Source organism: Silene latifolia, chromosome 11 (assembly GCF_048544455.1).
Source record: "Silene latifolia isolate original U9 population chromosome 11, ASM4854445v1, whole genome shotgun sequence".
In the NCBI taxonomy this organism is placed as follows: Eukaryota; Viridiplantae; Streptophyta; class Magnoliopsida; order Caryophyllales; family Caryophyllaceae; genus Silene; species Silene latifolia.
The window spans coordinates 3722227-3738302 of NC_133536.1; the positions used below are offsets into that span (position 1 = coordinate 3722227).

At 38.4% G+C, this 16076-nt stretch overlaps 2 protein-coding genes across 4 annotated transcripts; both read left to right on the forward strand.

Moving 5' to 3' along the window:
• The first annotated feature begins 1638 nt into the window (after positions 1–1638).
• Positions 1639–14732, forward strand: LOC141610687 (putative protease Do-like 14). 3 transcript variants are annotated; one of them, XR_012528380.1, is made up of 12 exons: positions 1640–1847; positions 3230–3312; positions 8240–8423; positions 8556–8785; positions 8886–9190; positions 9285–9351; positions 9503–9624; positions 11240–11369; positions 12091–12139; positions 13471–13563; positions 14167–14294; positions 14378–14732. XR_012528380.1 is itself a non-coding variant. In XM_074428902.1 (11 exons), the coding sequence occupies exons 3-11, from the start codon at positions 8243–8245 to the stop codon at positions 14427–14429; spliced, it is 1308 nt and encodes a 435-aa protein (XP_074285003.1). In that variant the 5' UTR covers positions 1640–1847; positions 3230–3312; positions 8240–8242; the 3' UTR covers positions 14430–14732. The 3 variants fall into 3 exon arrangements, 2 of the variants coding, with proteins under 2 accessions (XP_074285004.1, XP_074285003.1); XM_074428902.1 differs by lacking the exon at positions 12091–12139; XM_074428903.1 differs by lacking the exons at positions 8240–8423; positions 12091–12139 and having other exon boundaries at positions 1639–1847.
• Positions 6305–6679, forward strand: LOC141612602 (uncharacterized). The gene has a single exon (XM_074431413.1). The coding sequence runs from the start codon at positions 6305–6307 to the stop codon at positions 6677–6679; it is 375 nt and encodes a 124-aa protein (XP_074287514.1).
• Positions 14733–16076: the final 1344 nt, after the last annotated feature.

Consider the following 16076-nt stretch of genomic DNA (forward strand, 5'->3'; position numbering starts at 1 on the left):
GCAAAGGCAACACAAGATGGTGTTGTACGGTTACCCTGGTCGTTGGTAATGATCTCAACGCGGTTATGCAGCCATACTGCAACACATACATGAATATGTCGTTCCAACAAGATCGATCCTAATCACTGGCCATTCTCCTCCATTTTCTGTCATTTTTTCTTTTGCTAACCTCTACAAATTAAACAGAAGAAACTAATGGCTAAATTTATAGTACTCTGTATAATATAAGGTCGATGCATAATCTAGCTATGGTAATATACAATAATTTCCAACTAGGGCTGTAAAAAGGTCCAAACCCGGACCGGTCCGGTGCAGACCGGGGACCGGCTTCTTCTCAATGCTTGACCCGCAGACCGGACCGTGTGGCTAAAAACCCGGACCTAGACCGACCCTTAGGTCCGGTCTAAACCCGGACCGGAAACCCATGGACCGGCAGTTAACCATTTTGTGCGTGTGATCAGTGATGTGAATTTTAATTTCCATGCCACTGTTACTTCCACAATTTGTATACAATATCCAATCCATGCCACTTATTGTTTGATGCCCAAAAAGTCAAAAGACTTGTGCATCCATAAATACTCCATGTCTCCATTTATACGGTATATACTATATACTACGCAAAGCAAAACAAGTAGGTCATATTGTGCAGTACGCCAGTAACATGCGTGTCTTGTCTTTTATAATCTTAAAAACAATTTCTTATTGTCTTAAAAATAACAAATAAGTACTAAAATCCAATCCAAATAAACTAATATCTCAACTCTCAAGTCTTAAGTATAATAAAAACTTTCCAAATGACCAATCTTCGACCCTTTAGGCCTTCAATGATAAGATTATTTAAGCCGACATGCGGTCTAAGACAGGGGGATCCTTTGTCACCTTTTTTGTTCGTTTTGTGTATGGAGGTGCTGTCTGTGAATATTCTTGAGGCGCAGAAAAATGGGCTCTTGAAAGGAATCACTTTGTGTCGTGGGGTGGATGCTTTATCGCATCTATTCTTTGCGGACGACGCGGTGTTTTTTCTTCATGATAATAACAACTCATCAAAAACTTTAAAGCCCATTTTGGACAAGTTTTGTTTGGTCTCGGGGCAAGTCATGAATGATGATAAATCAGGAATTCTTTTCAGCCCTAGTACTACGTTGGCTAAAACACGACATGGGATGAAGACGCTAAAGGTAAAAGGAAAGAAAAATCTTGGAAAATATCTAGGATTACCTACTTAATTTCAAGGTTTTAAACGTGAGCTGTTCAGGAGTCTGATTGATAACGTCATGAAAAGAATTTCCTCTTGGAATGGGATTTTTTTGTCACGAGCGGGCACTACAAAAAGAATTGGCTTTAGCTACAGAACTTTGCGACAGAATCATAATCCATCGGTAAATATGGGTTTGCGATGGATTTTGCGATGGATTTGCGATTTGCGATGGAATTTGCTACGTCCACTAGTTGGCGGGTGAAAATTCCAATGGCGCCTAATTGTTGCAACGGAATTTGCGATGGCTTACTTTAATTTGCGACGGAAACTGCGATGGAAAATTCTAATTAAATTTCCTCCTAATATAAAACGCGATTAGTAATACTCTCGGAATAAAAAAACGCGATTACTAATTAAATTCCGTCGCAACATTACCCAAACCCTCGCAAGGAAAAACAAAACCCAATCTCCCTACCCTAACTCGACATAACACAGTCACAAACCCCAAATCAAAAGAAACCCCCTTCTCCTCCATCATCTCCATCATCGTCATCACCGCAGTGTCCTCCATAATTGTCTGCCGCCGTCGTCTTCAGCCGGGTCCTCCACCATCCTTGTCGATCCGTCATTGCTCTCAATCCGTCGCAAGGTTATTTTCCTCTTTTTGTTTGATTCATTTTCTAGTTTTTTAATATAAAGCTTTAATGAAACAATCTAAAGTAATTGTTACGATTTTTTTCTGGGTATAGTTTTCTGGATATTTCCATTATTATAGCTTCATATTCTTGAAATCAGTAAACCCTAATTTCGAAACAACCCATTACATCCCCTTCTAATTTCTCAGTCCCATGATTACAATTTGCTTGTTTTTCATATCAATTGTAAGTTCTTCATGCCATCCCCTTTGATTTCTTTAATTCTGTTGCTATACATATGTTCAATTATGTGTTTTTCTGCGTTTAATTTTTAGTTTCTTGTACCTAGAAAAGTAGATTCATTGAAATTTATGTTGGATTTTGCTAGATTATTCTTTGAGTACCCAATTAGGTTTGCTTCATGATTTTCCTTTTCAATTGATTTTGTTTTACTGTTGCTGCAATGTATTGTAAATTATATGGTAAATTGGTAATTTCTGCAATGTTTTTGGGCTGCTTTTAGTTTTAATGAAGAACTTGACGGCGTTAGACTAGGAGTGCCTTAACCGTAAAATTTTGAAGTATAATCCCTTACCTGTAAAAAATAGCAAGGTTTGGTTAAGGGTAAGATAAGGACCCGAACTATCCATCGTTATTACTCTTTCTCATGGATGTTCCCTTGTGCATTGGATTATTCATCCCGTGTTTCATTTCTCATTTGCATATCCGCGTCCAAACTTGATTCTCTTGCGCGTACTGGACTATAATATGAAAAATATTAGAGTCAACACTTTCTGAGCTAACTTTTTATTTTTTATTTTTTATTTAACAGCGGTTGTCATGTTGGGGAGTTATAGGCATCATCTTACAATTGTGTCACACATGGGACAAGTCTCAGAAGCTTGTCAAATATCAATAATAATCAATCAAAATAATATTTGAAAAACCAGTTCAGAATATTGCAAAGTTATATTAAAACCAAACAAGGACTTGAATTACATAAACTTTCTGTGTGGTATGAATTACCAGCTAACTTTTTGTTAATTTAAGACGGACGGTATCCAGTCTTAACCTTAAGATGGGTGGATGGTATCCGTCTTAACATCAAGACGGCACTACCCATCTTAACCTTAAGACGGGCCAGATGGTATCCGTCTCAACCTTAAGGGAGATTTATTGTTATCTAATGAATTACACAAACTTGAAATGATCGTTTTATGTCATATGAATTTCAGTTGTCCAAATTTCTGTTTGTAGTTCGTTATTGAAGTATTTGATAACAGGCCATCCGCAACTGTCAAGAGTCGTCTTCTGTTATTTCTCCCCTAACTTAAGATCATTGTTGGAAATCAGTTTGGTTGATTTACTGATTTGGTTGATTTTTGTTGATGAGCAGGTTTGGGTTTTTTCTGGTACGTAGAGGCTCACAGCTTGGACGCTTGGTATATTTCAGCTAATTACGTAATATATCTTATTCAGGTAAGCTTGATTCTCCTTTTGTTCTTTTTTGACAGGCCAGTTGCATATTGGCAGGGAATTTTGTTTTAAATTGATCATATGAGTGCTGTGATATGTTCCCATTTTTTTTGTAAACTTGTTAGAATTTTGAACTTAGTACCGTTCAAGAATTACTCATTAGGAGTTATCCTTATACACTTAGTTTTAAACTTGCTGTGATATCTTTCCTCTCATGCACTTAGTTTTTCAATTGCATTTCTCTTATGTTATCCTTATACATATTCTTGTTCATCTTCATTTTCGATTTTTCTAGTTGATTTTACTCATCAAATTTCTTGTTGATTTTGTGCTCGATGTTACTCGTTGAAGTTCCTGTGCATTTTTCAATTTTTCCGCATGATTTTACTCATTAAATTCTAACTATAGATAGCTAGATAATAGATAGCTAGATAAGTGCATAATATGCTCCTGATAGTCGTAAGCAAAAAGGCTGTTAATTCCCAAAGTTAGAAGTTAATAATAATTATAACATGATTTACTTAATGAATGTGTGATCTTAACAATAATATAAACGATAATCACTGTTAACATCCTAAAGCTACATGAATACTTATGTGCACTTACATTCTATTCTTGGGATTAGAGCTGTTCAAAGGCGGGCTTGGGTCGAACATGGGCCGGCTGTGAAGGAAAAAGCTACCCTTTAAGACCTTAGTGGGCGGGCCGGGCCTTAATTATGAGCCAATTATCCTTGCCCTTACCCGCCCTTTAGTCAAAAGTCGGACGGCCCATGGGCTAATGGGCCGTAACATGAAACTCCAATTTAGATGTTTTATTAATTAAAATAAATAAGGGTACCCAATATATAAATATTTTCGTTATATTTTAATCTTTATAGTTTACGTATTATTTTAGTGTTTCACATCCATATAAAATTGATACAATTTTCTTTGAAATTGTCTTTTTATAAGTGTAAAGTAAAGGCTTTAAATAGTAAACGGGCCTAATGGGCCAGCCCACGAGATTTTCTTGTTGTCCACACCCGCCCAATTAACTTGGTGGGCTGGGCTTGGTCCGCCCTCTTAATTTTTCGGGTAAAAAATACTTGTCCAAGCCCACGTAATAAGCGGGCCGGACGGGCGGGCCTAATGGGCGGGATAGCCCATGAACAGCTATACTTGGGATGTTGGTGGCTGTTGTTGTGACCCGGTTGCTAGTTGTAATTATGATCGTCAAAACCAGCAGTAGGAGCTAATTTATCTCGTTCTAGACTAATCAATTAAGTTTATGATGGAATGAATTAAGTTTGCAACGGAATCTTTAAGATTTGCGATAGAATGAATTAAATTTAGCGACGGAATTTTAAGCATTTGCGACAGAATACAAAAGTTAATTGCACACTTAATCAAAATTAATTAAAGCAAAATCCATCGCAAAATCCGTCGCTAATCTCTTTGCTACGAAATTTCCATCGCAAAGCAACAAGATTTGCTACTAAATTGTGCAATGACTTGATTTAGTCGCATTTTCCGTCGCAAACACCCATTTAGCGACGGATTCTATTGAATTTGCGACGGAATTCTGTTGTCGCTATGACCACTTCTTTTTGTAGTGGGGAAGACTGACCCTAATTTCCTCCGTCCTATCAAATCTCTCAAATTATGTTCTATCGGTATTTAAAATACCGGTAAGTGTGACTAATAAGATTAATTCCTTATTAGCACATTTTTGGTGGGCGGGTTGTAAATCAGGGAGGACTCTTCACTGGTGTAGTAAGAAATTTCTAAGCTTGCCGAAACGAGAGGGAGGTCTGGGGATTCGAAATATTGAATGTCTGAATCAAGCGATGTTAGCAAAACATGGTTGGAGAATTTTATCAAGTCCGGGACCCTTTTTTGTTAATGTTTTTCGAAAAAAACTGCTTAAGGACGGAAGGATCACGAAAAATTTATCGCTGAACTATGGTAACAATTTGTCATGGGGGGCAAAAAGTATTTTACATGGGTTGTCTATGGTACGGCAGCATATAGGATGGAAGCCCGGTCTAGACTCAAGTTTGAACGTGTGGATTAATAATTGGGTGGGAGGAGAGTGTCCGGAGCCAAATTTGAGACTGTTGGATGCTGAGTTCGTGGAGCTAAGGAACGTAACGGTAAAGGATTTAACTATGTCCACGGCTGATGGTAGGAGAGTTTGGAATGAAACTCTTGTTGGTCAACTATTTGAGGAAGAAAGCGTGCATCTAATTTTAGTCAAACCAATTTGTCTTTCACAATTAATGGATGAAGTGTATTGGTTACATTGCAATGATGGCGAGTATAGCGTTAAGAGTGGATATGGTGTTATTTTTGAGGACTTCATGGACCGTCGAGGATCGGATAAAGACAAGGCTAGAATAGGGGAGGATGTACGCTTGTTTTGTAGGCGAAAAATGTGGAAGATGCCGGGGCCTCAAACGTGGAAAATCCTTGTGTGGAAAATTTTAACAAACACCCTTTCGGTAGGGAAAATTTTTAGGAAAAGAAATATTGGGACTGACAAATTGCAAACTTTGTTTGTCAACCGGTGTGAGTATGGAAACATTGGAACATTTATTCCGTGACTGTCCGGTGTCACGGAGACTTTGGGCTGGTTCTGAGCTAGGAATACGTACTGAGTTAGGATCCCATCTGAGTATCGCGAAATGGCTTATTCAATGGACTTCGTATCTTGGAAATTTGGAAGGCGGAGAGGCTCGGTTAGTGCGATTCCGATTCTTGGCGATGCTTTGGTGTCTATGGAGCATCCGTAATAAAATTCTTTTTCAAGGATTGACTTTCCACCCGTTAATGTTTTATAATTTATGGACACAAATGGTTGGAACGGCGGATCAGGCGGTGGAGACACGTGAAAAGGACTTAGCTACTACTATGGAGTTCTCAGGTATGTCTAGAATGGATAGTATGTTGTGGATTCGAGAAGTAATCCGTTTTGTATTGTGGGTGAGATAAGAAATTGTGATTACGTAAGGATTATGGTGGATGCCGGGTGGCGGGGGATTGAGAAAGCGGGTATTGGTTGGGAAGGTGTCTTGGGAAATGGACAAAGATATTGCAGGGAAGTGAGAAAGATTAGAGCTGAATCACCGCTTCAAGCTGAGGGTTTGGGGGTGTTATCAGTTATGTTATGGGCTCAAGAACAAGGAATAAGACACTTGGAGATCTCTACGGACTGCATCTCTATTGTCTATCAACTAGCTGGTTTTGAACGAATGCAACACCTCATTAAAGCGACTCTAATGGATATTATTGGAACGGCTGCCTCTTTTCATTGTTTAGCTATTAGTTACATTCCTAGATCGTTTAATAAAAGAGCACATGGCCTTGCATGTAAGGCCATGGATAGTTAGGTGTACCTTCTTTTACAGCTGTCAAAAAAAAAAAAAAAAAACCAAAGCCATCTCTTAGAAATCTTATAAAATGGCAAAAACAGCACTAATTTGCACACCAGTGTCCTCAAAATGTCAATAGAATACCAGAGCCACAAGAGAAAACTACATCAAAGGCAATCAAGAAGACATCATCATTTTGGGGACACTGTCATATATTGATAATGACAAATGCTTTGCAATCTCAAATATGTCATTCGGTAACCATGGACAAAGAGACATCATGTTAAGGTATTCACCAAATAATCGACACAAAAAGTTCGTATGTCCATTCATGCTTCCAAAACTTTGAACCATGACCACCGTAAGAGAAGATAGCAGTAAGCTTGTTGTATGTCCATTCTCGCTTACAAAACTTTGAACCATGACCACCGTAAGAGAAGATAGCAGTAAGCTTGTTGTATGTCCATTCTCGCTTACAAAACTTTGAACCATGACCGTCGTGAGAGAAGATAGCAGTAAGCACAAACTTCAGAAAAAAAAAAGCCGAGATTTTAGCAATCGCTTGTTAGTTTGCAGCAATGCAACCCCACCAACAATGTAGACTCAAATCTGAGGAGGAAAAAATAGAATTATTAAAAAGATTTGCAAGTTGACAGACCAATCTTCTAATATGCTTGAAGAATAGTAAAATCTCAATGTGAGCTTATACGACGATCAATCAGGCAAATAATGGTGCTGTTTGGCCTTGATTATGGAAAATGGTTTTTCCTTTTCAAAAGGAGTTTATTCATAAGTTACTTTTCGGAAAAGTTCTAGTTGTTTGGCCATACTTTTGTAAATGTGGTTTCTCACAAAATTTATATGTTTGGCCTAACTACTTTAATACAACTTTTGTTTGCTTCTTTGGTTATTTATGTGAAAAGTAGAAGTAGAAGTAGTAATTATCTACTTCTCCTTTTGGGGGTGAATAATCAGTTTTTGACTTTTCAAAAGCACTTTTAAAACCCTCTAATTTACCATGTTTGGCCAAGCTACTACTTTTTCAATTGTAAAAGCACTTTTTAAGCTTGGCCAAACAGCACCAATAAAGGGTCTGTTTGGTTTGTGGTTTACAGGAAAGGGAATGAAATTTTCCTATTTCCTTTGTTGATGGTTCATTTGCTGCCATTTTTATTAACTTTGTCTGGAATGTATTGCCACCTTCTCACGGCCCAAGGGTACCCAAAACCCTTTCCCCCATAACCTTTGTCTACCACCAACGCCCGACCACCAACCACCAAAGGGAAATAGAGATAAGTAGCTGGGAGGGGTTTTCGTAGGTGGATAGGGTGTTGGGGAGTAGAAGTGAGGATTCCAACGGGACCGGGCCATGTGCTGACCGGGCTGCTGAAATATGGCCCATGAGACCGGGCTGGCCCAGGCTGGCCCGCCATGTTGTCCACCTTTACCCAAATCTATGTAATCGAATCAAATCCGACCCGAATGAACCGATTTCCAGCACAAGTAGACTCTATAGCTTTATTATTAATCAAGGGTAAGAAATAATTATAGTTTCCGCCGAATCTCCTCCGTCTCCAGAGAATGACAAGCAACATACAAACCAGGAGGTTGAAGGGGTGGGGAATAAAGAGGATTCTTGCTAAAGAAGATGGAGTTGTTGATGTCAAAAAGCTTGATGTCAAAAAGATGGACTGTTCTCTTAAGTTTGCCGCTGCTAAAGCTTTTCCTTCGGTTGTCGGTATCGTTTCTCGTCATCTTCCTTGTAAGTACGAACTATTGTTGATGTGTTGATGTATTTATAGAATTATAGCTAATAATTACGAAGTATTGTTCATGTATTTATAGAATTATTAGCTTGAATATAAAAATAAATAAGTATACTGTATGTATTCAGATGAGATGTCTTATTGCCCGGAAAACCCCCGATCAGTGAGGTACAGATTGAGCAAAGGTGAAATCAAAAGGCGAGGTGAACTTGTATTTTGGGGTTCTGGTATTATATATGAATCTCACCGAGATGATGATGATGATGATGAAACGACACTTAATTATTTTACTAGTATCATTATTTGTCCCGCTATACTCTTCGTTCGTAGTAATGGTCTCGACCCTAGTGATATTCAGGCAAGTAACTTGTGCTTTGTTCGTTTTCATTATAATTATGCACCTCTGCCAAAAGGCAATTCAGAAAGATTTAAACTTGTTTGTTTGGTTGGTTGTGAAGGTTGATGTGTGTCTATGGGATGGTAAGGTATGTCAAGGTCGAGTTATAGCTTGTGATTTCCACTACAACCTTGCTGCCATTCGGATTCAAACCCCCTGCCAATTGCCAACTGCCACTCTTAGGAATTTGGACGATGTTGTTCCGTTAAATACCCCCATGCAGCAGGAGCAGCTGCAGCAGCAACACCGACCTCCATTACGTGCTCATTCTACGAAATTTAACATTTCACCTGAGACTCCCTTAATCACCATTTCCCGCTCTTTGAGACCCCTTAATGCTCATTCTGTTGGTTCCGGTGTTTTCAGGTACTTATTGCTCCCAATCGCTACTGCCCTCTTCCTTTTTCAATCTTCTTCTTCTCTTTTTCTTCACTAAGCTGATATATATCTCTTTGTTCAGTACACTTGGGTGGAACAAAGAATTGGATTACAGCGAGCTTTATTGGGTCAAGGACAACAACCATCCAGTAATAGCCCTTACTCCCCCTTTTTGTCTCACTTTTACATCACTTTGTTTCTAAGATCTCTAATGTTGAACATGTCTTTGTACATTGTTCTAGCTTACCGTCCATTCCGTTCAAATATAGCGGTTTATCTAACTAACATATTTTCTTTTAGGAGGATAAAGGAGGAGCTGTCATCAACTATCTAGGAGAAGTTATTGGACTCATGTTCTATAAGTCTTCTTTCTTACCGATTAACTTAGTTTCAACTTGGTGGAGAAATTTTAAAAGTTGCCGGTGAGTTGCTATTTCATTTCCAAGTATCAATATGGCGATTGTTTTTAGATAAAAGTAACAATTGAATTGTACTTCACTAAGTTAGGAAGGCTACTATTTTGGGACAACCTACTATGGAAATGAGACGATAAAAAATTGACTGATGGAGTACCTATGGACTTATGGATGACTCATTGCTAGCAATTAAGGTCTTTATATTTTGAGAAATCTGATTTCGATTCTGTTCCGATGGCACTAGTTTTTGCTGCTAATTGTTCTGAGTTTAAAGTCATGCACTCTCCATGCAACAGTCTTTTTGAGGCTGTGTTTGATCTTTAACTTATATATGGCCAAGATCTTTACTCTATGCAATTCTGCTTGGAATCGACAACCGGCTTACAAGTCTTTACCCTAATAAAATGTCTGAGCAACATAGATTCAAGGCGTAAGATTTAGCCATTATGAGATTGTCCCACTAGTCATGATCTCTAAAACTCAAGTAAGATACTAACAATTGGGAAAAACCGCTGCTTTCAAGGCATCAGTGTTCGAGTGTGTTCCTTATTTCATCAGTAGCTTCCTTAAATAGGTAGTGTAGTCAGAGTGTGGTAACAGAGGGTGGTCCATGTTTCTTCTTGCTACACACATTATATTCATCTGAGATAATGCCATCAATTGTACATCTCCGAGTGTACTTGTTTGCTTTCTTACCATCATGAACTAGTAACATTTTTATCTCTTTGTAGTGTCGTCACTTTTTTCTTAATTTTCCTTTCTTTCTAGCAATCAAGGCAAAGTGATTTTTTTTCTCTTAATAATCAATATCAATATGCTACTTAAACTCTTCGCTTCTAAGGCTGTACTCATATCAGACTTATGTATGAATGCATGCCCGACACCCATAATCGAGTCCAACTAACATAAATTATCATACTAGAAATGAAACTTCCCCTATCAAGGACGAGAAGTTTGCTTTGCTCTTCTGGGGCCCTTTAGTTTCGAAAGCACTCGTCTAGATTTTATTGAAGCAATTGGCCTTATTTAAGGTCAAACATAGTCTATTACAATACTTAATAAAAGTAGCAGGAGAAAAAAGAGGTGTGATAGTCTTTGGGTGAGGTCTTGATGACATACCTCTCTAGCTCTCCCTTTAGCCGACAAGAGTAGACAGTTCTTACTGCTATGATTATCAAAGGCTCAAATGATCAATGCTTATCAAACCCGAAGTTTCAGAGTGATGAATTCTGTCTAATTTTTCTCTCTCTAAACATAACCTTTGCGAATTGTGATTGATGTTCTAAGTAAGCCCTAAGTTTCATCTTTGTGAAGGGCTTGAGAGAAGTTTTGTCTTTTGCTACAAATTATCCGAGTATTTTTGGTTGAAATATAATTCTGACCCCGTTAGTTTATTTTGCCATATAATAATCAATTCCTGAAATAAATCTTAATTTGTCCAGTTGAGACCTTGTCCCGTCGCTCTCTCTCTCTTTCATTTTTGTGCAAATTCGAAGCTTTCCGATGTGTGTTTACATATCGTATGACTTTTATGAATTTTACCTTTCTATACATATATTTTCATCTAGTTCTCTGTGCCTTAAACATGAATTTGTTTTTTTTTTTTTTTTTTTTGGCGTAGGCAATATCATCGGCCTTGCATTGGTATGAAATTTGTCAATCTTCATGCCACTCGTACTAAATCTACTAATTTTTTGAGAAAGTTTTTGGCTGTGTTCCCCGATGTCACTGGAGGTGTTGTTGTCACAAAGGTATATTCTTATCATTGCAACATCAACAGTCAAGAACTTATTTTCCTTGGTTTATTATCATGAACTTTGAATTACTGGAATTTGTGGCTTAAATTTTCTCCCATACTATCCATATGTTTGCCATTTTCATTTTTCTTTTTGCAATGTGCCTTTTTCGTGGGTCTGGTTGGGGAGTAGATTGAGAAAAAAAAAAAAAAAAGATTCAGGCATTTGCTTTATTAATTATGGTGCTTGTCAATTGGATAGACAATGAGTTTGACTCACAATTGCTAGTCCGTTCAGCCTTGTTTTTTTTCTTTTTTTCTTTTTTATGGTTTATGAATGATCTTCTGTCGAACCAATGGAACTGTCCTTTTGACGGTGTTGGACCTCTTTCTTATTTTCTTGAGTCTTGGTGTAGAGGGATTTCCGTATCTTATCTGGGCTGTGTCCTTTGGGAGTTTGGGTCTGTTTTGGAAAATAATTCTAGAGCTGTTTTCTTTTTTTTTTTCTAGAAATCTCTCTTTGAGCAAACAGGTGTCTTCAAGGTAAGCTAATGACCCTCACTCAAAAAGACTGGAGCCTTTTTTTTTCCATTACACATTTATTTTTGTATGAAAAATGAAAGTGGTATTATGAAACTAGTTAAGAATAAATTCAGGAACCTTCTTCTTTTTTTTTCCCGGTAAATTCAACTACATCTCAAACCTCTTTGTCGCTTTTTCGAATGTGGTTGATACAGTGGTGCAGAGTGGAATATCAGAACTCTCTTAATCAAGCCCGTTCTGATGGTCTGTCTCTTGTTCCAAAATATTTGTGGCTTCCTTGAATTGATAAAAATTTGTTATGATCTCTTACAATGCAAGCATAAAATTATTTATGACGACCACCATTTTGTAATATCAAAATGTTCCTGATCTGTGATTGCTGGTTATCAGAATTTGGGCTGGGGAAGGTTTGGTGGGTGGTTGTGTCTGCGAGGAACACTAATTATTACCAGCTGTGAACTGTCTCTGTTTGGCTGTTCGCCGATTCATGAAAATTGTGATCTCTTCTGTTCGCAGTGTCATTGAGATCTGTTTTCCTCGAAGAAAATCTTTTTATATTATTGGGTTCAGTGTGCTAGTGCCTGGCTCGTATTATGTTTGCATAAGTGCTTTGTTGGGTGACTATATATTGTCCTTCGTGATATCGGTCGGTGTCCACCTTTAACCCCAGCCCATTCAACAACGACCTCATCTCCCCTAGCCACCACTCTCCCTTACCGCCTACTCACCTCACCATACAACATAAGAATGTCTCTCACCAGCCAGAACCAAATATGGAAACCTTCGGACTACGGCCAACTTTTGAGGTCACTAATTGCCAGTAAGGTCGTCACTGACCAGTTCTAGCCGACCCCCTTCCATCTGACTCCGTTCCTATCTCTCAAATCCATTGTCTTTCACAACAGTGAATAATTAACTAAAATTGAACTACTGTAGGTTAAACTAACGAGAGAGGAAAAAGAAGGGAATAGTAAAGGTAAAAGCTTTGATATGGAAATCGAAGTTAATTATAGTTTCAGGTTGTTGAGGAAATGAGTGTGGCTAGCTTTTATCATTTTATAGCTCGAGAGGAGCTGTTGATTTACATGGAGTTTTTAAAAATGGAGGTTTTGAGAGAGAGGGGGCGAAATTTGGAAGACAGTATACAATAGCATGTGAAAATAATAGGACAAAGGGAGGGATAAACAGGGATTTTAGTTCTTACCTTGGTCTTCGTGTATTAAGAAAATGTTAACTATTGACGGTTAGGACTCAAGGAAGTATATTCTAAAACAGTTCCTATACCCGCAGCTTCATTTTCGGTTGATATTTGACAGTTATCTTTTTTTTTTCCTTCTTTAAATTGTTGACTGAAAGATCTCATGAGGCATTTGTGATCTCATCTTTTTCCGAGCATATGGTTTTAGTAGGTATCAAAAGGTAATTCATAGTTCATACACATGTGCCCCACCTCTATATGTTACTCATCATCTTACACTAATTATAGTTGATGATAATCATAGGTTGTGCTTTTGCAGGCTTTGGGCTGATGTTCCTATTATATTTTAATCGTCCCTTGTTTGTCTCTGAAACAGGCTGCAAAGGATTCAGAAGCGTATGCTTCCGGTATACGCTGTAACGATGTCATAGTAAAATGTGATGGCAAATTAGTCCGCAGTTCGTTGGAGGTATATTTCCATCTGTAGCTCCTGCCATGGCAAGCTGCCTCTTTTTGTTGAACAAAATGATAATGATAATGCTAAGTCTCTGAGGTCGGTTCTAACAAATGTTTTATTACTCCTTTCTCCTCTGGACTGCTGATTCTGTTCTTTAGTTAGTCCATAGGTCAGTCTCTGAGTTCTATTGTGATAAAAAAACATGAATACAAAACCCATGATGATTCTTTCCAGATTTAGCTTAAGATAAAATCACACGAGTTATTGATTATCAGGGATGGCATCATGGATATGTTTCTTAATTTTCAACTCATTTTCGCTGGGTAGTTTGGCAACACGGATGCTTCTGGACTCTGTATTTCATAGACTGTCTTATTTGCTGTGCTAATTTTGCATTTTACATATTTTTACTCCATGCATCTCAGTAAGCATGGTTTTTTTTCATCTATTCATTGTATTCGTCGTTGGTAGAAAATTGTGTGCATCCCTTGTGTGATTGGTGACAACTAGGTAATTTCCTTCCATCGTACCGAGATAATCATACTTGCATAGTTGCATGATTGCATGCATTGATGATTTTAACATCACCTAACTAACTGCTTTATTTCCTTCCAGTTATTTGAGATAGTATGGAACAAAGTTGGAATAGAATATGTTGAGCTTGAGGTTTTGAGAGCGAGCAACGGTGAAACTCTGGAGCTAACTCTGAAGGTCGAACAGACTCCCCCAGATAAATTCTATCAGTAAGTTCTTTCAGGCATATATTCATGCAGTATTATACCGTGGTGCTGCTTCTTATCTCTAATTTTGTGGGTGCTTTTTACAGGTGGAAGAAAACTCACTGGGATATAATAAAGCCTGGGCATACAGCTAAATGATTGATTGATGAAGCCTACTCTGCAACACTCTTGGGGTTCAAGAGTAGTTTGTTCTTTTGAAGAATTAGTTTTGGTGGTGCCAGCCATGCCCGGGTTTTGTCGATATTTATGAGTAACATCTTGCTAATGTATATGATGAATTCCTTAGTGTCAAAATGTTCACTGAAGCCCATAGTTTCCTAGTTTAGTTATAATGTCATTGGGCATTTGGGCTAATGGTCAGCGTTATTAATTTATTATGACTTATGAAGGCTCTCTTCATGGACACCTTTTATATTTATGAGTAACTACACATTTCTATTGTATAGCGCCTCCTTTTGTCAACCGAAATGTTCTACACTGATTAGTGATTACCGATTGATTACACCTGAGAACAAGAGTTAGCTCAAGTGGTAAGACCTTTTTTTGGGGGTTTAATTCCTACCCGTGACATAATGCGCTAATTTGAACCAAAAATAACTCTGTATCGATACACCATGGTACATAATTTTGATTTAACCTTGTCAATTCATCTGCTATTACTCGGTATTTATAGATGTTTTTATTCAATATATTCATAGAACAATCTTCGGCGCTAAGACGGATAGTGTCTGTCTACAACGAGAATTTGTGTTCGTAGAAATATTTTGATAGCGTAATGTTTTATATTGATAATTTTCATATTTAAATATATTAATATTGAAATAGGATCTCGTGCGAACTTAAAGTTCGGTGCGAACTTACGAACTGACTTATGGACCTGAGAATAAACACACGGGCTATGCCCCTTTTGTTATCCAGCAACATTCCAACCCCAACCCAAAATTAAACAACCCCAAATACTTTCAGACTCACGCACCACCTTCACCAGCCGACACCCACAACGCCGTCGTGCACCACCGTCGCACCATCGTCGGCAATCCCGTCGCCGACATATTCTCAGGCCGCACACCATCGAGTTCAAGTGTTCCTACTTTTTCCCTTTTCTCCCTCTTTTGAAGGCCTCATAATCCACCACCAAAGTATCGTCGCAGACCCTGCTCCACCTCAGTGTTCCTACTTTTTCCCTTTTCTCCCTCTTTTGTGGGTGCGGTTGAGCTGTGATGGACCATTGTTATCGTCGGTATCGAGTGACGTTTTGGCAGTTGGCCTGGGGTTGTGTGTAGTGGGCCTAGGGTCTTCGGTGGGACAATTGGTTATTGTTATTGTTCGCAACGTTTTGGCAGTTGGCCTGGGGTTGTATGTAGGACCATCTGGTGTGACCATTGTTATTGTTCGCAACGATCTTAATCGACAAATCGCTTTACAATACACCTCCGTGCCACGGTATCTACATGTGCGGTCTGGTTTTCAAGGATTTGCTGCAGCAGGGTGGACTGGCACAGGTTGAAAAGAACATCATTGCCAAAGCTCAGTTACTGTATGATGCTATTGATAACAGTAAGGATTTTTTTGCTGTCGTGTCGAAAATTCGGTCAGGTCGCTCATGAATGTGACTTTTACTCTTGCCAACTCAGACCTAAAACCGGAGTTTATCATGCTGGCTGCTAAGGAGAAAATGGTGGCTCTTAAAGGGCATAGGTCTGTTGGCGAAATGAGGGCTTCTATCTACAATGTTATACCTCTTGCTGGTGTTTAGAAGTTGATTGCGTTTATGAAGGATTTCCA

What these genes read in the sequence shown, in the direction of transcription:
- LOC141610687 (XM_074428902.1), top strand. Translation starts at nt 8,243, where the DNA reads ATGACAAGCAACATACAAACCAGGAGGTTGAAGGGGTGGGGAATAAAG. An exon ending in GTTGGTTCCGGTGTTTTCAG is followed by an intron (nt 9,191 to 9,284) that starts GTACTTATTGCT and finishes CTCTTTGTTCAG; the next exon opens with TACACTTGGGTGGAACAAAG. An exon ending in TCAAGGACAACAACCATCCA is followed by an intron (nt 9,352 to 9,502) that starts GTAATAGCCCTT and finishes ATTTTCTTTTAG; the next exon opens with GAGGATAAAGGAGGAGCTGT.
- LOC141612602 (XM_074431413.1), top strand. Translation starts at nt 6,305, where the DNA reads ATGGTGGATGCCGGGTGGCGGGGGATTGAGAAAGCGGGTATTGGTTGG.